Genomic DNA, 24,624 nt, shown 5'->3' on the forward strand with positions numbered 1-24,624 from the left:
GAGGTAAAACGGAAAGGGAATAAAAAAACCGAAGAAAAGCGAGATACGGAAATAATGAAAATCAATTTTGATTTTTTGACAAGTAAGGACAGGCAGGAATAGGAAGAAAAACCAAAAAAAAATTCAAACTTATAGGAATGCGAAAAAATGCACATAAAGATTTAAAACAGGTATATATATACTTTTTTTTGTTTTAAACGGTCGAAGAGGACACATTTATTATTGTCAAATGGAGCTCACAATAATAACAATAACAACATGTGATACCCCAGCTCAAATACGACCACCACTAGAGGGCATATACGCACACATACACTCGGTGAGACACAGTTACACTTGCGCTCTCTTGTTTAGGTCTGCTGTGTAAGAAGACAAGAACACTTGCGAAGAGTGAGAGTGAGAAAAAGTGTGTGTGTGTGTGCGACGGAGAGGGGAATAGAGGGATAGAACACATAGCGGACAGAGTAAACGCGCGAAGCTTATCTCTCTCTCGACTAAAACGATAAAAGCAATGCAAACACACACACACATAGCGTCAATCTGCTGTTAAAAAGGTATAAGAACAAAAACCAACAAAAGGAACAAAGTAAGGAAGAAGAAATTAAAACAATCACATTTTTATTGAATGTTTTTACACATGTGCGTGAAAAAAATCCTTCAACATACACGCATACACACAAACACAAAGATGGCAGAGAGACAGAAAAACAAACTCACATTCACACACACAAACACACACAATACAATAACGTTCGGAGTTCGAGCACGTGTAATTTGTTGAGTTCTTCTTTTTAAATACGTCTCTTCACATTTTTCTTATAGTAATCAACAACAACAACTACACGCAACTACAAATCATAATAAAAATAATCCCAAGTGCATAACAACAACAACAAATTAAAAGAAGACAAAAATTACATTATTTGTCGCCTTTAACCAAATAATAATTATAAACGACATATAATATTAACTTCAAATACGACCAAAAAGAGGGGCAAAAGGCAATACAAGACGAATTCGACGAACGATATAAACAACAACAAGAACAAAATGTCTGCCACAATTGTGCAGAAATCGTCATCAACTGTTGTTGTTGGTGGTAATTCGCATTATTTCGAGTGCGGCGGCGATTTATTTCAAACGGTAAGTTTTCTTTTTTAACACATTTTCCCTTTCATTCACACGCGTGTATGTGTGTGTGTGTGTGTGCATGCCTCCTCTGTCACTGTCCTTTTTTTCTTATTGTAGAGAGAGACAGAGACAGGTTAAAGTAGAAAGAGAATGTCATAGAAAGAAAGACGAAGGAAGAAAGCCTTTAAAGAAATTCCTTTTCTATATATTTTTTGGATTGAAACTTACTTACTTAAAACAACAATAGACGAAGGACGGACTTTGCGTTTGAGAATGTACGGAAACGGCAAAAAAAAAACTGAGATTTCATTCTGAAAATTCCAAGGTGTTTGCAAAACAAGTTTCTCTCTTTAATCCAATTCTTTTGGTAAAAATTGTTTTAAACTTTATGTTCTACAAAACTCGTGCGTTTGTTCAGTTTGATAAAGTTTCATTTATTTTTCCTATTTGTTTTAATAAATTTCAAGGACTAGTTAAAATTTACAAAGAGATCTATTAATATTATATTACCATGTGTTATGTTAACTTATACTAAAGTACATATTTACGAAATTTGTTAAAATCAAATTTTTCGTTTATTGTTGTTGTTGGTGTGTGTATTTTTGTTTCGTAATTTACTGATTTGCTGTAGTATTTTTTTTATTATTATTATTGAAATAATTTTTTGATTATTTTGTATTTCCGTTTAATTACACGTTTTTTGTGTCTCTTTTGTGTGTTCTTCCCCCGTTCTTCCGCACCTCTTCGTTCCTTAGTTGCACTGTTTTGGCATTTGTTAATGTTATTCTCCGTGAAGTATTTTAGCTGATTCATAATTATTTTGGTTGGTAAACACAGATATACAAATATACATACATACATACATACATATGTGTGTGTATGTACGTATATTTTAAATACATACACACACACACACAAACTTTATATTGTATTTGCAACATTTTTTTTTTTAATGGCGAAACCGAAAAAGTTGCCTGATAAGGAAAACAAAAATTTTGTCAGTTTAGTTAACTGTAAGTGACGTCGCTTTTAAAATACCCTCTCCATGTTATCGTTTAACTGTAAGTGCAATAGTAATCTGTCAACTACATACACATTGAAAAATGATTTATTGTTTTTGAAACTCTTTTTTTTTCCATTTGCCTCTTTATTTTTTTTCAACGAACTTGGAGAAGGAGATGAGATGGCTAGGGGAGGGTTCGATGAAAGAGTATGATGAAGAAGAGAGGGAGGGTTACTTTTTCTCCCGTTTTCCTGTTCAATTTCATTCCTCCTTTACACCCACTCAAATTGTTGCATGTGGTCATGATCATGCTAAAAAAAAAATGTATGTATGTACATATGTATTTATTAGTAAATGTATGTGTGTGTGTTTGACTAGTGTGTGTGATGCGTGCGGAAAGTTAGTGGCAGCAGCAGCAGCTGATGTTTGGTTGATCGACAACAAATTCGATTAAGTCAGTTCCGGGTTTGGGATTTTTTGTTTTTTTTTTTTTTTGCTTTTGCTTTCATGCGAGAAAAGATGATGAAGGGGTTTGTGGAGAGGAGGGAGGCCAGGTGGAGGAGAGACAAAGCCAGTTTCAACAAATGAGCCAAGTTTAGCGCTCTTTCGCTGCTGCTGCTGCTCCACTTCAACTGTTGCTGCTTCTTCTTCGTTTTCCTATTAAAATGCAGGGCCAAGTGGGGGGTCAAGTAGAAACAAAACACAAAAAAAACAGGGGCGAATAAACAACAATGACAACAGAATAAAAAACTACATTAACTCAGGTTGATGTCCGATAAAGTTAGAACTTTGCTTCTGTTGTATTTCCTCGAGCGATTATTATCGATTATCGATTGGCTCAAGTATTTCTGTTGTTTTTTTTTTTTTTACTTCTTTTAGGAGATTTGTGTAATCGGTTTGTCTTGGACCGTCTGTCCATTACGCAGCGTTTTTTTTTTTTTTTTTTCTTGCAGAGACCGCAACATTAATAACTACAACAACAAATTGCTGCCGAAAGCGAAAGGGCGCAACACACACACACAGTCATACAATAGAAACTGCTGCTGCAGCAACAACACAACGATTCATGATCCGTTGCTTTTTGTTTCTCTTTTTTCATCATTTGCTTGCTTGCTTTCTTTCTCTCTCGCACTTGTCTGTTGTCTTATTAAAATAGGCGACAAATTTGTCAATAAGATTAATTGGGTTAAGGAGAATAATAATGGAAAATAAATTATTTTAAAAATATATTTGTATCATAAGTCTGCAGGAAGAAAAAGAGGCATAAATTTATAAAAAAAGAGAATGGTATTTGAAGAGTGACCCAAGAGTCAAAGGGGGGGGATTAACTCTCTTCTCCCTCTCGCTCACTGCATATTGAATATGTATGTACATACAATATGTATGTCTCACTGATATTTTTGTCGGGTGGGTCAACACCAACAGCTCGCAACTTTACATTTTTCGCATAACTTTTTTTTGTTTTTTTTTTTTTTGGTTTGCTTGTTGCTTTATTGTTATTATTATGAAATTAATATACACATTTGTACAGTATGTGAATATAAGTACATGCAGACATGAAGAAGTTGGCTCTGTTGTTGTTTTTGTAAAAATCAAAATGTAAAAATGCTTAGTAAAAGAAAATTAAATCCTCACCGTAATCATATTACGTTTCAATTTTACTCACTCACATGCTGGCTGACTCGATTCGACTCCACTCTACTCACTCACTCGCACACACACACTATGACCATATGCATGCCGCATGTACATACATGCATGTATGGATGTATTTCTCATGGATGCAGGAGATGGTCGCGAAACGAAGAAGAGGCCTCTCACTTACAAACAGAGCGACAGCGGCGTCGACTGCGACAGCGACTACTTTTACGAATATAATTTCATTTCCTGCCAAGGCGATAACACAAAGTCGCAGCGGAGAGTCCACCATGTGTATGTGTGTGTTTGTCCCGGCATCGCCATTGCTTAAGACACTGCAGACGCTTCCCGCGCGCTACCTAACTACAAATGTGGCCTGGGCATGGGTCGCCTCGCGATCCTCTGCGGCGCTTGTGTGTGTGTGAGTTGTTGTTGTTATTTTTTGTATACCCTGTAACTCATATATTGTGGGTGAAAGGGTATAATAATGATCTAACGATCCAAGAGAGAGGGCGAGATAGAGAGAGAGAGAGTGTTTTGCTTTATATAGGCATGCAATATATAAAGTTTGATGATGATAAAAATGAAAAAATTTACTTTATCTTTTAGTTCAATTTAGTTAAATACTGGGTATATTTGTAGCTCGAATAAATACTTAAATTTTCTGTGTGCAGGCGCAACTCCTCAGACTTTGGGCTCTTTTAACCACGTCAATTTATTTCATTTCGATTCGTTTCGGATCGAGTCGATTAATATGCAGCTCAAGCACCCACATACACGGACACACACACAGAGCCACAGGGGAGGGACACATGAGACGACTCCTCGACTCTGGGCAATGGACAACCCATAGGGTCGTCATGTGCAGGATTTAGCTAAAGAAAGAAAATTTCAGTTTTTATACCCTTGCAAAAAGGGTATATTAATTTTCGTCAGAAGTGTGCAACGCATAGAAGGAAGCATCTCCGACCATATAAAGTATATATATTCTTGATCAGCATGACGAGACGAGTTCATATAGCCATGTCCGTCCGTCCGTCTGTCCGTCTGACCGTCTGTCCGTCCGTCTGGATCAACGCAAACTCCTCCTAGACCGTAAGAGCTACAGAGTTGAAATTTTGCATGTAGGCTTGTATATACTGCAGGCGTTGTATATCTCGGATTCAGCCGGATCGGATCACTATATCATATAGCTCCCATACAAACCGCGAAGTCACGAACAGTGACTTTTCTCAATAACTTCGTTATTTTTTGAGCTATTGTCGTGAAATATTGGTGAGTTTATTATACATATAAACGACTATGCCAAATTTGATCAAGATCGGGTGACTATATCATATAGCTCCCATAGGAACGATCGGTCGAAAACAGTGACTTTCTTTAATAACTTCGTTACTTTAGACGCGATTGCTTTCAAATTAAATATTTGTTAATTTAGTATATCTGTTAATGACTGTGCCAAATTTGATAAATATCGGGTTACTATATCATATAGCTCCCATAGGAACGATCGGTGAAAAACAGTGACTTTCATCAATATCTTCGTTATTTCCTATGCAAAGATTGTTGGCCGTTCTTTCGCAAACATTGGCCTTTTTAGATAAAACGTTTTTCCACTTTGATGGCTATTAGTAAGTAAAAAGTTACCAAAAAATTTGCAACGGTATACAAACTTTGACGCGGTCGAAGTTAGCCCCGGCCCTCTGGTTTTTTTTTAAATCTTTCGCAACTCTTCAAAGTTTTTATCGGCATTTAAGGATTTCCTTGACATTTGGGAAAATAACCAAGGCCCTTTAAAGGTTTTTTTGAATATCTGCATTTAAGATTTGTTTGTTTTACTTTTACATGGTTCGCCGCGTTTCCTAGACCAGCAAAATTGGCTAAAATGAAATAGTAACCTTAGGAAAAAGAATGATTTAATTCTGTTTAGCCATCTAGTTACTGATCTTTATAAATAGCAACTATCAATGTTAAGTGCCATAGTTTGTTTAAAATTTATACAAAACAAAGGTGAGGCGGGAAAATTCCCTCTCAGCGCGCATTTCTATGCTCTTTCCCTCCATATGTGAGATAATCACAGAAAGCAGTAAAAAGGCTATTTTAATAGTCATCGAAGGTTTTTTTTAATAGGTTTAACAACACCTGAGTATAAAAAAAATATAATATATATTTCTTATGAGTATGCAAATTAAAAAATTGTACAAATTACGTTCAAGCTTTTATTTTTAATTATAAATAATTTATTAAATGCAAACAATTCTACAAAGTGCATCATAAGCATACATACATACATGGATGTACATATGTATGTATACACACACACAGACAAATGCACATGCACACGAGGGAGCTACTGATGCTTGCTTATTATTATTAATATTATTATTGCCTGTTATCGTTCAGTTGTAAAAAAAAAACAAAAAAAAAAACAAATCGTCGACGGACAAACGAAATGTATGAACATGTATGTATATGAATGTGTATATATATGAGTGATATACATATATATATACATATGAAGGAACGTTTTGTTGTCGTCTCTACTTCACCCTCTCTCTCTCTCTCTCTCTCTCTCTCTTTCCATTGCCCTCTCCGGCCGTATCGTGCCTTTGTTCGTTTTGCTATCTCCCACACCGAAAACCCAGGCAAAACACAGATCGTGCACTCTTCACGTCCACTCCACTACACTCCTCTCCACTCCTCCCGTCACCTCTCAATCGCTCGCTCTCTGTCTTACTTACTCACTTAGTTGCTGAGTGCTCACTTAACTGCGCGCTCAACTTGCTTGAGAGAGCGCCAAGCAGCAGGAGGTAATGAAGATGAAGCAGGAGCGGTGACGGAGACGAAGAAGGTGTAGATTGGGAAGGAGAAGGAGTGGGGGACTGACTGACTGACGCTGACGGCTTGACGACGTCAACGGCGACAGCGACAAACGACGATGACTGACTCTGGCACTTCATATTCTATTGTCATTGCTTGTGCTGTTTGGTTGGTGCTGTTGTTGTTGTTGTAATCTTAAAATTATCTTCATGTTGTTGTTGTTGTTGTTGTTGCTATTGCTAATGGCCGCGCTCAATTGAGTGCCAAAGTACAGGCAACCCTCCCCCTCCAACCATCAACCAACAACCACATTGAACCATTTGACCAATCAATATTTCATCCATTCCATAATGTATTTCCTATATTATACATACATACTATGTATGTAAATAGTTGAGAATCGAGATTTATTAGTTGTTTTTGGTTTTTTTCTACCTAAAAATCAACAAAATTTTAGTTACATTGTTTATGAAATTTTATATTGGTTAAATAAATCGTCTAGAATAGTCGAAATTTATTATAATAAAATTAATGTTAATCCTTTATTGATTGATTTCAAAATTGGAATATGTATTGCTATTCTATATTGGAATTCTCTCTAAACGAAAAAGTTTTTATCAGAATTAAGACCTTATTATTTATTATTTTAAGATTTGTTCTTTTCTGTTTGATTTGTTTCACATTTCTGTGTCTTGGATTCCCCCTTCTCCCCTTATTCGAAGTTCATGTAATGAATGTCCTGATTTCCTGTTCTTGTCTGATTTCTCTCACTCTCTGCTAGCTCTAGCTCTCCTCTAGCCAGTCACCCTCTTAGTAAATACTGTCCCACTCTATCATTTAATAATTAATATTTATGCAGGCAAAATTAAAGACAAAAAAACAAAAAAATGCGGGCTTCACCCTCCCAGTTTGCCTCTCTTACTTCTTTCTCTTTTCATCTTGCAACATTTTTTTCGATTACGACAAAACCAAAACCCAAAATAAAAAAAAAAAAATACAGCACAGCTTTGCCAATTCACCAAAACAAAATAAAATAATAATAAAAATCCAATCGAATCTATTATATAATGAAGTCGCAGCGATGCCGCGACGACGACGTCGACGACGACGAAGCTGAGCGCCGCCGCGCCGTTTCATTTCTTTAGTAGATTTCCATTCACATTCACTGTCGCTTTTTGATTGCCTGCTTGGCCAGCCAGCAATCCAGCCTGATTGTTGTTGTGGTTCGTTTCTTTTTGCTTGATTGTTGCTTTTGTGCGGGTTGCCTTTGCCTGCTGCCTGCCTGCCTCGACTGCCTGTGTTTGCCCCGTCCCTGCCGGGCCCCTAGTCTCCGGATCTCGTCTGTTGATCGTTGTTGTCGTCGTCGTCGTCGTCTTTTCCCAACTGGTTTTGCAGGACAACAACAGTAACAGAGAGAAAAAGAGAGAGGAGAGGAGACGCTGTGAGGCATAAAGTGCGTGTATCTGATGTTGTTTTGTTGTTTTTGTTGCTTGTATTCTAAGCAAAAGCAATCGACCGCCCGCCCGCTGCCCGCTTTATTATCCCACTATATTCCTCTATATGCCGGGCCGATCCGGTCTCCTGCTCTCATCGGGCTCAGGCTTGGATTCTATGCTGCCGCCGCCGCCGCCGCCGCCGCTTTGCTTGATTTTGTTTGCCACTCACGATTCTTGTCTTCAACCCCCATCCCCTTCTTCCACCACCACCAACGCCACTCCGTTGTATTCGAACTGTGTCCGCCGACCGACCACGTGTTCAACATATTCCCAACATAACATGTTGCTCTCGTCGTCTATGCATGTATAAATACACTTAAAGAAAACATATGTAGGCGGATTTTTCTAAGTTGACTGATAATATAAATTTTGTTTCTTAGATGTGTATTAAAGAGAATCTCTTATTCATTTCAGTCCTTTCTAACTTTGAACAAATGAATGACCTTTACTACTAATCAGCACCCTGTATTCATTCAATTGATTTCAAGTTTTAGTTTTATTCATTCATATCATTATGAAGTTTGAATATCAGAAATGTGAAATGAGAGACAAACTCATATTCTTAGGTGAACTAAACACTTGCATTATTCAAATCAATCGTATATATTTACTTTGTACTCATTCGAGTCTTTCTTTGGACTGGATATGAATGAGTTCTTTTCAAAGCAAAATAGAGTAAAATCGAATTGGAAATTCAACAAAGATTCATCATGTATGTAGCTCCATTGTCTGATAAATTCTTGAACCGATCGAACTGATCGAACTGATCGATGTGACAATAAAACACTCTCAATATTTGTAGATTGTAATTTGTTAATCCAATTCTACAGCTGCGAGCAAAAAAATAGTAGTGGCTTCACCCATTTTATAAATATCAGAGAAAGTTATGTTATCGGGGCAAGACTGAGACTTCTTGGTATGCAAATTTATTATTCGGTCTGTTATTAATTATATTATAAACAAAAAAAAAAACACTCCATTTTGATATTTCGAAAATAATGAAGATTTGGTGTCAATAGTTCCGAATTGAGGCGAGCAAAATAATAGTAGCACATATTTTAAAGAGCACAAAATATCATAGTATAGGGTTTTATTCCAGGGAAATAGTTTTAAAATAATGACCAAGTTGTTAATATCAACATATTAATAATTAGTGGCATGTCCATTGTTCCCCAGTACGGCTGCGCAGCGACGCTGCATTGTCTTGTTGAAAGACCCAACAAAGTGATATTTTCTCTTCGTCGTGTGGTACCTTTACTTCCTTAATACTATCGGCAAGTGTTTTGCGTTACTATTTTTTTTGCTCGCAACTGTATATATCCAATAGGTTGTATTTGTTAAAAGGACACTAAATATTTTACAAATACTTTTTGAATTTCTTTTTGTTTAGGATATTTGTAAAGTAAACAAAGTGGAAAATTTGTTCAAGTGTACATGTGTATTGCATGTGTATGTCTCTGAGTGTGTGTGTGGGTATGTTCTTTGTTGTTTGCCTTTTGAGTTTTGTTTTTGTTTGCGGGTTATCAAATTGCCGATATTTATTGGCATACAGCAGTTGGTTTTGTGTGTGAGAGAGAGAGAGAGAGAGAGAGTACTAGTGGGTGAGAAGGGGGGTGGAGGGGTAGATCGCGTCGGTTAAATGAAATACACAAACAGCAAACGAAATACTATTTGTAAGTAATAGAAAAAGGCAACAACACAGGCAACAGCTGATAATGGTCATACATTTATACAAATACATACATACATACATACATATGTATGTATGTAGTTATTAATATTATTATTATTATTATTATTTAGTAAGTTGGCCAGAGTTTGCATTACTCGACAGAGAAATCCTTCTAGAACATTTATTGCCTCTTATCTTATCTCTGAAACTAAAAATGTTTACTAGATTTAAGTCTTTATTTTTACAAGTTTGCCTCATCATCTTCATCATCATTATTATTATCGTCATCATCATCATCACCATCTTGTGATTACAAATACAAGTGTACATAAAATATATAAATATGTACTTACTAACTTACTAATAGTTAATAGATCAAAGACACGTGTCCTGCTTAGACGAGACAAACAAAAATTCTTTGGGTTTGTTAGTATAAAGTATATTTTAGTTTTACCAGATTTTAGTCGATTCCTTTCATACTATCTTTAAAAAGGTCTCTGTCCCTGCCCCCCTCTCACTTGGCTACTTTAGATTTTATTTGCTTGAGCGCGCGGTTATCTCAGAGAGGAGGGTGACTTTGTGGGTGATGGTGGGTTAAGGGGGGCAAAATAAATATTATATGTATGTGTGTGTGTGTGTGTGTGTGAGTGAACTAACTAACCCAATAATAAGTCTCCGTATTCTTATCGAATTAAATCACATACAAAACACATACAAATACAACACTCAAACACACACACACACACACACACATGCATATACGGTGCAAGTGTTTATGTGTGTGTGTGTGTGTAAATAAAAAGTGTCAGCAAGGGGTCGAAAGAGAGAAGGAGCGAGAGAGAGAGACAGTCCAAACCAAAACGACAGTTGTTTTTGTTTCATATTATTTTTCCTTCTTCTTGAATACCCTGCAACATATAAGCATAAAGAAAAATATTATGTACATATACATATGTATGTATGTATCCCTATGTATGTATATGTCTGTTATATTTGTTAATTCTTACCAGTTTAAAAGATAAAGTATCGTTAAAGGAAATTTTTGCTCATTTCCCTGAGCACGATGATCTTCCAAGTGCTAGAGAACCCTAAGAGAATTATTATTTAGCCAATCTGGCAACCTCAAAATCTGCTATATATAATGTGTACATATTTGTACAGAGTATTTTAAAGTCGTTGCATTTAAATTAGACCTTTGAAATTTGTGTTGTTTTTTTTTGTTTAAAACGTATTTTGTTGTTTACGTGCTCTGCTTACACAGAGACAAGCACATATACATACATACATAGATATATATAAATGTGTGTGTGTGTGTATATATTGTACATAAATAAATTTATGCACATATATAAATATAAAAATGAATTGTTTTGCTTCTTCGTGTCATAGTTGCACCCTGTATTGTATGTATATATGTGTGTGTGTATTGTGCGCCATGTGCACACCCTGCTCCTTTCCTTCTTTTGTTGTTGTTCTTAGGAGGCTCCTCCCCCCCTCCCCACCACCCCTGGCCCTCTTGAACTACTTGGCGTTACATTTGCCGGGAGAGAGAGACGGCGCAGCAGCGTCAACTGATAAGACCTACAAAAAATATATATGTACACATATTTTTGTTGTTTATATAGAGCAACATATACACATACAGACATACATAGCAACAAAACCAAGATGATGATCAAGAAACAGAAGAAGAAGCAGGAGCAACAAGTGGTTGAAGGAAGATTTGCGTTGCATTGTTGTAAGAGGAAGACAGTGGTGATGATGAAAAGGAGAAGACGGAGTAAACCTTGTAGTCACTTTCAATTTGAAAACAAAAATTAATTTCAAATCGTAAATGTTTTTTAGAGCGTAGAGAAGTAGGGTGAGTTGGAGTGAGGTGAAGAGGTCGAGGAGAGATGTCGTAAATTTTAACCGAAATAAGGTCTTTCTTTGGGTGCCTCATATTTGTGTGTGTGTATGTGTGTGCCGATAAGGTTTTGACGCCCCGGCCACTGATAGCAGGAGTCTCTCTCCCCATACCCTTCTTGCATTTCTCCTTCTCTCTCCCTCTATCTATCTATCTCTCCCTCCCTCTGATTCTTCCTATTTGTATTTCTTCGTTTGTCTTTCTCCCTTTATTTATTTTATTGTATGTTTTTTTCCTTTTTTTTTTTTGGAGTTAGAGGTGAGGGCTAGGGCAAAAGCCAGGCATTAAATGTAGAACACAAGAAGAATCACTAAAAAAACAGAAGATTAGAATTAGATAGTGGGAGACAGAGTGTTAGAGAGAGAAAGACAGTTTAATGATTTACTTATCTCTTCTCTTCTCTCCTAATCCACTGATAATGTGTGTGTATGAATATGTACTTAAAAATACTTATTTTTATCATTTTTGGTTAAATATATGATATCTGCTATGTATGCAGTTGATTCATTATCACTTAACAAGACAAATGACAACGACTTCTATATCATTGATAAGTTAGTTAGTTGCCTCTGTAAGTACTAAGATAGTAAAACAGATTCATAAATTTGCAAATTTGATTTCATTAAGTTTTGATTTCAAAGGACTTGGAAAAATGTTTCAATTCATTGCCCACTAGCTATTTTCAAATTAAGATTTAAAGTGTTTACCTGTAATTACCTGTAATGTCATATACTTAAGCACCTACCCCCCCATTCCATTTAAAATAGCAAACAGAGACACTTTATACACTTACAATACTACAACAACAACAACAGAAGTATTTTGTAAATGTTTATTCTTCTTCTTCCTCCTCTGGTCTTCACTTGTTGTATATCAGTTGGCCACATTCTTAAGGCCCATAATTATGTGACTTTTCTAGGAAATCATTTAAAGGTGATCTAGTTACAAAAAATACCAAAACAAATGGGCACATTCGAAACAATTCTTGAAAAAGATGAAACATTTAATAATTTGTCACTTGAAACGTTAAGAATTAGCAAATTTTGTATACCCTTGCAAGAAAGGGTATATTTATTTTAGTCAGAAGCAAGCATTTGATTTGAGGATGATTTGAAATGGATTCTAACTTATATTATTGCCAAGTATTTTGAATCTAATTTGTTGTTAACTAAATAGTTTTATATGTTAATAATACATATTCATCATATTTGTGTGTGTGTGTGTGTGTCTATATAGGAACTCACAAAAACAAGACTTTTAACGAGAAAACAAAACACACAATTAAGGCATTGGGAACAAAATAGCATAGATAATATATGTACATATATACATATATGTATGTGTATATATATATACATATATATATATATAATATGTATATACAAATATATACACATATGTTTGTATCCATTCCTTTTCTCCTGATAGTTGTTGTTGCTGTTGTTTTTCTTTTCTTTTTGAGGCAATTGCAAAATGATTGCTTTAACTTTTTTATTTTTATTTGTTGTTGTTTTTTTCCTTTTCGTTAGTGTTTGTTTGTTGGTGAGTGCGAATATCGCGTAACCAAATGATGTTCGATGAGGAGAAGAGAGAGAGAGAGAGAGAGCGAGAGCGAGAGAGCGAATGAGACAGGGGAGAAACACAGTCATGTTGCGGAGGAGGAGAGGGGCACCCAGTGTTGTTGTTGTATTGCGAAGCAATATATTTAATTTTTTGTTTTGTTTTATTTTTTTCAAAAACCCTTTGACTGGTTGTTGTTGTTGCTTATTTTTATGGTTGGTTGTTGTGCTCCGAATTTAGCAAGGCCAAGTTTTGTGTTGTTGTTGCAGTTGTTGTTGCTGCTGCTGCTGCTGTGAAGTTTTCTTTTATTGTATTTTATTATGTGATTTTTTGTGTATTTAGTCTCTCTGTGTGTGTGTGCGTGTGTGTGTGTGTGGAGTGAAGTGAAGTGAAGCCGGTTCAAAAACGCGAAAGAGGAAGCCAAGACACAACCAGCGATTGGCAATGAAACGAAACTGGCACGACAACAACAACAACAAAAACAATAACTATGGAAAAAACGTTGTTGTTGCTGCTGTTGTTGTTGTTGTTGTTGTAATGTGGTGTTGCGCATGCGTCGACGTCGTCATCGTGTTGTTGTAGCCATCTCCATTTTAATAATGCCCTCTCTTTTTCTCTTTCTCTCTCTCTGTCTGCCTGTCTTTACCCATACACAACTCTTGCTCTCTATCACCATCATTTTTTACCCCCTCATACCCTTCCACACCGTACCATCGTGCAATCCTCCTTCTCTTCCACCATCCTCCATCTCTTTTGTACAACAAGAAACGAAACGAAACAACGGAATAACAATGAAAACGACACGAAAATGTGAAATGCTCAAATCGACCTAGACCTCAATCGATGGATTGGTTAAGTGTTCGTTTGGTTTTGGACAACGTCGACGACGACGACGACAGCGACAGACCTTTTTGTTGTTGTTGTTGTTGGGCCCCAGTTGTTGGTTAATAATTGTTGGTTACTTATGGCGCATCTTTTCCTTACTTAATTTTAGTCACTTGTTCCTTCCTACCACCTTCCCCTCACTTCCCTGCGTCCCGCCGTTTGTTTGCGCCTTTGGGCAATATTATGTAAATTATATAATGTGGTTAAATTAGTTATTGGGTTTTTTGCGTGTGTGTGTGTGTGTGTGTGTGTGTCTGGAAGTTATTTTTAAACACGCGCTGATTGCTGCACCCATCGATCGATCGAATAAGAAATTGAAATGTTAAGTAAGTAAATGTCAGGAGTAGCTAAGGGATTTTCCTTATTACATATCTATATAATTTGCGATCTGCCATTTCAGCTCGTCGGAGAGATTTCCCCTCATTTCGATATCCAGAAACGATTTCTTTCTCCAAAAATGACCAATTTTCCTTACCAAAAATGACTAAAGCGATTTTACTTATATAAAGGCCTATGCGCTATTGATCCTATCATCCTTCTTTACTTCTTGAACTGCTCTAATATCGATATCCAAGATTGATTTCTGCCTTTCAAATTACCAAATTCCCCTCTATTAGATCCTTCACTATATTAATTGGGTGCTAAGTAGTAGCTATTGTTAAAACTAAAACGGGCAAACGAAAGCAACTACTGCTTACTTAGGGATTAGCTATAGAGTGTATTGAAATCGACTTTACACTCTTTTGTAATGGCAAACGTTGACGACGACGTCATTGGGAGTACATAAATTGCGAAACAACAACGAAAACAACGCGGACAGCAACGACTTTTGCAAATCATTTGATGGAAATGCATTTGCCAATCCACTCAAGCGGCAGACCCCCTTCCAATCTACCACCCGCCGATTGTACACAAAATCCTCAACGTCTCCAAGTTGCCCTCACCCGCACACACACACACACTCACACACACACTAACACACGTCCGTCACGTCGCATTGTGTGTGCTTTATCAGCGGATCGTGGCTGGTGGGTTGGTTGCTGGGGTAAGATTGGGTTGCGCGGGATGCCACAGAGAAAGAGAGAGAGCAAAGAGAGAGTGAGCAGTCAGAAGTGCATTGATTACAAACCAACTAAAATGGCAGACCAAATGAATCCCCAAGACCGTCACAGGGCAGCCCCCCTCTACACTTAACCGACCTCCTTTCTTCTTCCTCTTTCCATTCTCCATCCCCATCCCCATCCCCATCCCCATCCCCCCCTTTCCCTATTGTGGTGATTCTTGGCTCTCTGTTCCATGTGTTAATTACCAAGTCAAATTTACTTGGGTTTTGCCTTGCGACAATTAAAATCGTTTCTGAGGTTTTGTTTTGTTGTTTGTCGTCGTCGTGTGTTGTTGTTCGATTGATCACCCCTTCTCGCTATCTCTCTCTCTCTCTCTCCCTTCTCTTCTTCCTCTTCTAGGCAAGGATTGAATTGATAAAATAACAAAAAAAAAGATCGCTTGCTAATTGATAAAAACAACTACAAAAAAAGAAGAGAAAATAAAAATAAAAAAAAAAACCCAAGACCAAAAAGAAATCTCACACTTTATATAGAAAAAAATTTGATGTTTTACCTTGAACTTGAATTGAAGCGAAACGAAATGTTTTTGTTTTTTTTCTTTGCTCAAACGATCAATACAACCAACGACGATGCAATGGTTTATCCTCAAACAAAAAAACAAAAAACGACAAAAAACTGTTGTTTAGCCAAAATAATTAGATTATAATTAAGATCTATCGATTTGCAAGTCTTTTTATGGCCAACTTATAACCGTTAACGAATAAGAACTTCAAGTTACAAATAAATGTATCTAAGAGATACATATATCATTCATTAGCTTAAGCTTTAATCGTGGACTTTGAAATACATATGTATTTATCAGATATTTATCGATCTTCCATAGTTGTCTACTTAATCATGTTTTCATCTTTTACCGCCTCTTAATTTCTCCCCTCTCTTGTTTCAATTAAATTTACATTTTATGCATAATTCGCTGTTAATTATGGCTGCTGCTTCTTCATCATATTTTACATAGATCTGACGTCTATATATCTTTTAAGTTTGTTTTTGTTTTTGTTTTGTATATAATGTATATAATTGCTAATGGTATTCCCTAGAAATCCATATAAATATACATATACATACATATATGTATAATAGATTTTAGATATTCATAGATTTGTCAATATTTGCTGGTGCACCCCTCCCTCACATTCCCCTCAGATTCTCTCTCTGTCTCTCACACACACATTTCGATCACTCCCCTCATTTAGTTTATCGAGTGTTTTTTGTAGTATTAGTTACCTGTTTGGCGTACCTGCCAGCCAGGTTGTTATTTGTTGCTATTGTTATTGTTTTTGTTGTGGTTGTTGCTGTGGTGTGTTTCCAGCCTTATAAATAACACCTCTATAATAACTTTGTATTCATTTTTAATTCGCATCTCTGTAAGCAGAATAAAGACCGATTTTAAATACATACATATATGTATAAATGTATGTATGTATGTATCTATGTATCTAAAATATTGTATTGGTATTGGTGTTAGCTCATCGAGGTTATGGATATTGCGTCGTTGTTGTCGTCGGTCGTAGTGGTAGTTGTTGCTGTTGGGTTTTTGTATAAACCAGTTAGTCAGGCAGCAGGCAATCGCAGGCAGGTCTTCAGCATCAGAGCGATGGAGAGGGGAGCAGAGAGAGAGAGAGAGAGAGAGAGAGAGAGAAGAAAAAGGTGTGTGTGTGAGTAGAGTGTGTGTGTGTGTGAACGTGTTTACGAGACAAACAATCAAGCCAGCAACAACAATCACCAATCTTACCTAACAGCAGCCAGACCTGTGAGCCGAGAGTTTAAGACGTCCAATACATACATACATATGTATGTACATATGCATATGTATGTATATATGAAATTTATACTCAATCTCTAAATAAGTTCCAACCCTTTTAAAATATATGTATATCTAATAGATACAGGTACAAACAAAACAAAACCATAAACTTTAAAAAGATCCCATTTCAAAAAAGCTGTTTACACTTGTATATGAAACACATAAAGAAAGCATGTCTAAGACATTCAATATACATCTATGCAAAATACATACATACATACGTCTTCGAACCGGAACTTAAATTGTGTGAGATCCACATAGCTTGCGACCTCTCTCCGGTGCACCCGCTCTTCCCCTCCACAACCCAACACCATCACCCACTCATCTTTACCTCTTACCTTTGCACATTAAAACACCCAAGGTCTTTCTCCCTATCCCTTTCACTCCACTCTCCACTGAACAAAGAGATAATCAACAAGCATAACTCGCACACACACACACACACACACACAAATGCTGCTCTAAGCTTTAGCAGAAAAAGTAGAAAGAGAAAGAAGCAAAGCAAAAGCAAAGCGCAAAGAAAAGTAAACTTATTTTCATTTTCAAATGAAAGGGAAATTCTCACCTAGATGAGAGAAAGATGAGAAGAGACACAGAGACACCAAGTCGCAGACAAAACCCGACCAGACCATGGCGGCTCCCCCCACCCACCACCTTTCAATCCCCCCCGATTCTTTAAACCACAGCGCAAAGTCGTTTCATAATACATAATAGCAGCATACACACACACTCACAAAGAGAAGAGATCATGAAAAAGAGAAAAACGAAAGAGAAAGAGTGAGAGAGGGAGGAGAGATATTAAGTATCGCAAAAAAATAAAAACAAGAGTTTTAAGTCTAACATCGACGACAGCAGCAACAACAACGCTGTTGGCATTGCAGTCGCGATCTATTTTGCTGCTTTTTACCTGTCCCCACCAACCCTCCTTCCACCCCTCCCCTGCCCTGCTCTCTGTCTAAATGAGTGCAGCGCACTCCTGTTTTCCATTTTCATAGACTCCAAAACGGGAAGAGAGGAGGGCGGAGAGACGGTCATTGGTCGCTGAACAACAACCTGAAGTTGCTTTTAAACACGTTTAAAATGTTGCTTGCCCCACGAAACCCACCACCCCCCCTCCCCCACCATCCCCTTGGTGCTCACCATATCTCCCCCCCCACCTTACGCTCTCTCAATCTTTCTTCTCTTCGTGTGTGGGTTACTACTCTTTATGCAAGCTTGCCGCTGCTTGCTGCTGCTTGCTTTCATGCTTAAGCAGTCGACGCAGACGGCAGACGATGCCGTAAGCAGCCGGCCAACTTCGGTTATAACAAAATTTAAGAAAAACAAAAACAAAATAATATTTGCACATTGAAATTTAAGGCCGATTTTAATATACCCTACCAGTTTCTGTATGAAAGTCATAAAAAACGGACATAAATATAGGAAATATATACATATATTTTATGGTTTATGTTATAAACAATTAAACTTGATTAGCTAGAGTTGCCAGATGCCCAAACATTCAATGTCAGCTGTTATGTGGGTGAGTGGGTGAGTGGGATTCTAAGAACAAATCAATCAATATGTAAGTAATGTATGTGCATAAAGAAAACACTTGTACATAGTAAGGATCTTTCTGCCTATATCTGCTTTGATTTTTATATGAACATACATATGTATGTACATACTTACATTATGTATACATCAAAATCCGGTAGGTCTTTAGACTTTTATCAGCTTAAATTTGTTGGGATCACACATACATACGTATATTTGTATGTAGATGTATATGCATTTTGGATTCACATATACAAAATGTTCAATTTAAACAATCAATCTTTTCATATACATATGTATTTATGTATATATGTATATGCATTTATTTGAGTTCCTTCTTTGTTTCCGCTATTTTTCGTGGGTCACCATTTTCTGTGTGTGTGTGTGTATTTCATAAGCCTTGGTAAATATAAATTCATTCAGTGGTTTTTAAAAAAAACTTGTTGAATCAGACATCTATATAATAATGATAAGGCCATAAGTGCTACAGTTGGATTATTATATGGCTCAAAGTGAATCATAGAAAAGATAACAAAAAAAAAAAAAAACACCTTCGCAGAAGGATGACAAAGTAGGCAATTCGCGTTATATACATACATATATGTATTTCTTTTTGGGGACCACCAAACAATCTGGCAACGCTATTTACAATTTTTATTCTCTATTTAGCAATAGGATAGGGATTTTTTGAGATAAAGTGAAATACGAATTCATTTATGGGTATGTTTGTGTATGTAAGTAACTGTAAAGTGCGTTGGCGATTACAGGATAACTCGAAGTCGTCAACGCTCATGTAGTTAATGTAGTGAATTGTTGATGTTGTTGTTGGTTTGTATCTTTGCTGCTGCTGCTGGCTACCGTTCAGATGTTGCGCATGCGCCGACAAGTATCTCTTTTGCTCTGCGCTCTCTGGTTTTTTTTACTCTCTTTTACTGTTTCTTTGACTTTTCGATGGTTGTTGGTTTGGTTTGCTTTGGTTGGAGAAGAAGGTGGCTTTTGGGTAAGGCGGTGAAGGGGGAGGGCGACAAGTAACCAGTTTTTAAGCCGTTGCTGCTGCTGTGTTTTTTAGCTCCGGCTTTAAATTGTTGAAACTGTTGCGCCTGTGTGTGTGTGTGTGTGTGTGTGTTTGTCGTTGTTGGCTTGAACTTGAGCTCTATACATATGTAATTGGTTCTCCTCAGTTGTTGTAGTTGTTAGTTTGGCCACGCTTGATGGAATGGAGTGAGTTGGCTTGGCCGCTGTGGATGGTCCGTCTCTCTGTCTCCCTCTCTCCCCCTCTTTCTTTGTGTGTGTATGTGTGTGTGTTAACTGGTTGCATAACATGTTACAGCATCGTACGAAAATCAACAAGCCAAAAAAAAAACCGAAACTGATGCGACACATGCTAAAAAAGGGGCGAGGAGTGATAGTGGTAAGAAGAAGAAGGGGGGCAGTTGGGCTGGGTTTGGGTGGTTTGGTGAGGTGGCTGAGGGAGGGAGTTAGGGAGGAGAGATGGTTAGCTGGTAGCTGCTGCTGCTGTGGGCTTGTGATTGTTGTTGTTTTTATTGTTACTGATCGAGCTTCAGTTGCGTGTTGTGTTTTTTTTTTTGCATGTCTTGTGTGTTTGTTGTTGTTGTTGTTGTTGTTGTTGTTGTTACTGGTGCTGCCTGTTGCCATTATGTGTGTTTGTGTGTGTGTGAGTGTGCGTTGGTTAATGGCTGGAAAATTATAACATTTGCCTTTTGCAATATCATTGCAAGTGGTTTTAGTTGGACAGCAGCACCAAGCAAGCAGCAACCGTCTGCCGCCTCTCTCGCTCTCTCTCTTGGTCTCTCTCTGTCTAACTAGACTCAATTGCTGCGCGCTGCTCTGTCAGCCTCTCTGCTGGCGCCTCTGCTTGTTTGCTGCTTAACTTATAGGTCAAGTTAAAAGTAAAAGTATTCCAATTCCACCATTTGTGTGTGTGTGTGGTTGCCCCATGGTTTTTTTTTTTTTTTTTTTGTCTGTTGCCTCTTCCTCTGTTTCCTCCTTTTGCTTTTTGTGTATGGGGTTTTGTCTTTTGCGAAATATTCGCGTTACGTGAATTGAAGTTGATTTTTTGATTTTTGGTTCGTTTCGTTTATTTTTAATTTGTGTTTTTCTCTTCATTTGCAGGTGGCCACTGGCTGTGATCAACAGCAACAGCAACAGCAGCCGCAGCATAAGCAACAGGCATCCGCCACCGCCGCCGCTCTAACCGAACACGTCCTGGACACGACAAACATCATGGAGCTGTCACCAATTCATTTACCACAACAGCATCGCCTTCATGGAGCACTCACACGTACTATCTCACAGCCGGCGGCTCAGCAGCGCCAGCAGCAGATTCTTCAACAACAACAACAACAACAGCCACAGCCGGTGGCAAGTTTGGTAACCATCATTGAGAATCTGGGCAGCATGAATCTGCATCGCAAATTGGAGCGTACACAATCCGAGCCGCTGCCGCCACAACAGCCAATGAATACATCTCGGTAAGTTCCTTTTGCACCTCCTCCTCCTACTAACTCCCTTGGACGAATGCTTACAAGGGCAACCAGCGAATTTCTCCTTAAAGATGAGAATTGATCGCGCCTACATCTTGTAGGTGTACCCAACCACTTGTGGCGTAGGAGTTTGACTAATCTCTCTCTCTCTCTGTATCTGTCTCGTATTGTAGCTACAAGACGGAGCTTTGTCGTCCCTATGAGGAGGCCGGCGAATGTAAATATGGTGAAAAGTGCCAGTTCGCCCACGGCTATCATGAATTGCGCAATTTGCAGCGTCATCCCAAATACAAGACCGAATATTGTCGCACATTCCACAGTGTTGGATTCTGTCCCTATGGGCCGCGTTGTCATTTTGTTCACAATGCGGATGAAGCTCGTGCCCAGCAGGCAGCCCAGGCGGCCAAATCTAGCCAGCAGCAACAGCAGCAGCAACAACAACAGAGATCACAACAACAGCAGAGCCTCCAAAAGGCTAACCAGAATAGCATCAATCAGCAGCATCAGCAGCAACAACAACAACAAATGCAACAGAATGTCAACATTAGCCAGTACTTCCTGCCGTTGAGTCCGCCGCTTAGCATGAGCACTGGATCGGATCGTGAATCGCCCACTGGTTCGCTATCATTGAGTCCCACCAACTCGGTGACCAATTTTCCATTCCACGATGCTTTGCCAATGCAACAGCAGCAGCAACAGCAACAGCAGCAGCAGCAGCTGCCATCATCCGCTTCAGTGCATGCTTATCTAAGCATGGCCAACACCAATGGCAGCATCATTTTAACCAACAACAACAACAACAACAATAACAATACGCCGTCATCATCATCATCATCGGGATCGTCATCGTCGGCATCGTCAACATCCTCGGCATCTGGCCTGGCGCCCGCCACACCGCCGGAGAGTCCAAATGTGCCCATCTCGCCGGTGCATACACCGCCACCATATGACAAGCAGTTGCTGCAAAAGAGCGCCAGCACACCCATGCACCACGAGGAGACGCAACGTCTGCCCGTGTTCAATCGACTGAGCTCCGCTGTGGAGGCTTTCCAGCAGCATTCCAATTTGGGTCTCTAGATACGCACACACAGCATACACTAGCGCACAGACGCACAGACAGACAGAGGAGGTATCGTCCCATCACCCACAACAATTCACCCAATTCACCCATTCCCCCAACCCATCCCGCACCCACCCTACCTATCTGCAAAACTTTGACAAAATCTCAACAACGACTACTTCTTCTTCGAACTTTACAAACAAACGTTTTCCTTTCAAACATTTCACTACTGACTACAACAACAACCACAAAGAAGAGAGAAAAAGAATTCTTCCAAATTTCTTTTCTTAATCTCTCTCTCTTTTCTCAACATCCCTGACCCCGCCCCGACCCCTCCACATTTATATATTTTTGAAACAAAAAAAAACAGTGTGATTCTCTTGCGATCTTCTTTTGGCCTCTAGCTACACAAAGTGTGCAATTTAAGCCAAGCCAAGCCAATTAATAATATATATATAGTTGATAATATGATTAAAACAAAGGCCTGCTGTGAATGAACAGAACGACGGAATGACAATTAGACAGTTCGACAGACAATGCTAATCGTGCGTTAATCGTTTTACTCGTTGGTCGCCACTCGTTACCGTTACTCGCCGCGATACGTAAAGTGTGAATAATAAGAACAAACTTGACCAAACCAAAACATAACCTCACTCTATTACTACTCACTCGGATATGAAAGAAAGGACGAAAAAACTGACGGACGGACGAACGAACGGACGGTTGTTGCACAGCCGTTATAACGGATACGGGATATATAGTTAGGATACTTGCTCAAAACAAAAACAAAACAAAAAAAACAAAGAAAAAACCCACACACACACACACAAACAAACAACGCCCCACTTCCCCTTCCACACAACGGTTGAAAAAAGGAACAGCAGGTGGCAAAAAAAAAAAAAAAACACGAAACAACAAGCTAAAGTAAAAATTTATATGTTTTTTATTTTTATATATTTATATATTAATAATAATTAATTACTTCGTTCCTGCATTTATAGGATCTATATGTATATATATATATATATATATGTAAATGTATATATATATAATCATAAAAACTCTCATGATGCACTCAACACAAAAAAAAACACCCATTAGAAATGCTAGCACCTTCTCGCTTTTGTTTAATATTTATATTACCTACTCTATATGCATATATTATGAAAGAAAGGATCAGAAAGAAAAAAAAATTTAATTAATTATTTAAATACATATATATTTATCTATACATATATATATATATATACGTAGTAAGGTGTCGTCATGTCTTCCAACATGGAGGTGAAAGGAAAGAAAAGCGAATGAAACAGAAATTAATTTATTATTCTGCTACTAAATTTATGTAATAAAAATTTTGTGTACATACAAATATATATATATATATATAAGAAATAGAGAGAAAGAAAGGGAGAGAGAGTGAAATCTCCCTCTCTTTCATTTTTTTTTCTTTGAGATAATACTGATAATAATGAACGATAAAAAAGATATAGAAGATAACAAACATGATGATGATGATGATGATGATATACCTCTGAAAAACAAGAAACAAGTGAACCATTAAAGCCAACACCAAGAGAAACGAAACGACGATGTAACAGACCAGACAATCGACATATATAAACAAACAAACAAACCTACATAATACATACAGAAAAAACATATGATATATAGAGTAACAAAATTGAATTTTTGACACAAACATTTAGATACATTTTATTTTTCCCCTGGACAATTTCTTGTCAGCTATTTTTTTTTCTTTTAAATTTGAAATTCAACAATTTTACGTGGCATTTATACATAAGTATATGTATGTATATACAAATATATATAATTATATATATAGATATGTATATATATATTGAAGGAACTTAAAATCGGAATATGTATACCAAACACGATCCACCACTTCAATGAGCATCCAACCCCTCGCCCCTTTCTTCATTTTGTAATGTGAATTAATTGAATTTTGATTGATTGAATAATAATTCATTTTCACCCACTCACCACCCCCCAACTTTATATATATATATAGATGTATATGTATCTCTTGATTCCCATATCCTTATATAGTTGTAATAATTTATGAAATACCATGATAAATAAATAATCCAGAATCAGCCAAGTTTAACCAAAACTACAATAATAATACCCTCAAATTCCCAATCGCAACACCCTCATTTTCCCACACACACACAGACACACACACACATACATAAAGACACTCATATATATATATGTGTATATATATATTGACCATTGATAATTTTATGTTAATAGCTCTTATAATATATATATTCTTGCGGTTATATACAAAATGATATGATTTTTGTTTATTATTATTTTTCTATTTTATATATGATTATTATTTATTTTACATAATTTTTTTCTTCATTTTTCGGGTGCAGTTATGTAATTTTTAGTGTTAAAAAAAAAAAAACAAACTATATCTATATAAATACATATATACAATAATATTTATCGT

At 37.3% G+C, this 24,624-nt stretch overlaps 1 protein-coding gene across 1 annotated transcript; it reads left to right on the forward strand.

Annotated features, from left to right (window-relative positions):
- The first annotated feature begins 908 nt into the window (after positions 1 to 908).
- On the forward strand, positions 909 to 23,062 carry LOC6648823 (protein TIS11). Its single transcript, XM_023179004.2, has 3 exons — positions 909 to 1,143; positions 20,709 to 21,067; positions 21,253 to 23,062. The coding sequence occupies exons 1-3, from the start codon at positions 1,051 to 1,053 to the stop codon at positions 22,154 to 22,156; spliced, it is 1,356 nt and encodes a 451-aa protein (XP_023034772.1). The 5' UTR covers positions 909 to 1,050; the 3' UTR covers positions 22,157 to 23,062.
- The last annotated feature ends 1,562 nt before the right edge of the window (positions 23,063 to 24,624 follow it).

The sequence above is a fragment of the Drosophila willistoni genome (genome assembly GCF_018902025.1).
Source record: "Drosophila willistoni isolate 14030-0811.24 chromosome XL unlocalized genomic scaffold, UCI_dwil_1.1 Seg141, whole genome shotgun sequence".
Classification (NCBI taxonomy): domain Eukaryota; kingdom Metazoa; phylum Arthropoda; class Insecta; order Diptera; family Drosophilidae; genus Drosophila; species Drosophila willistoni.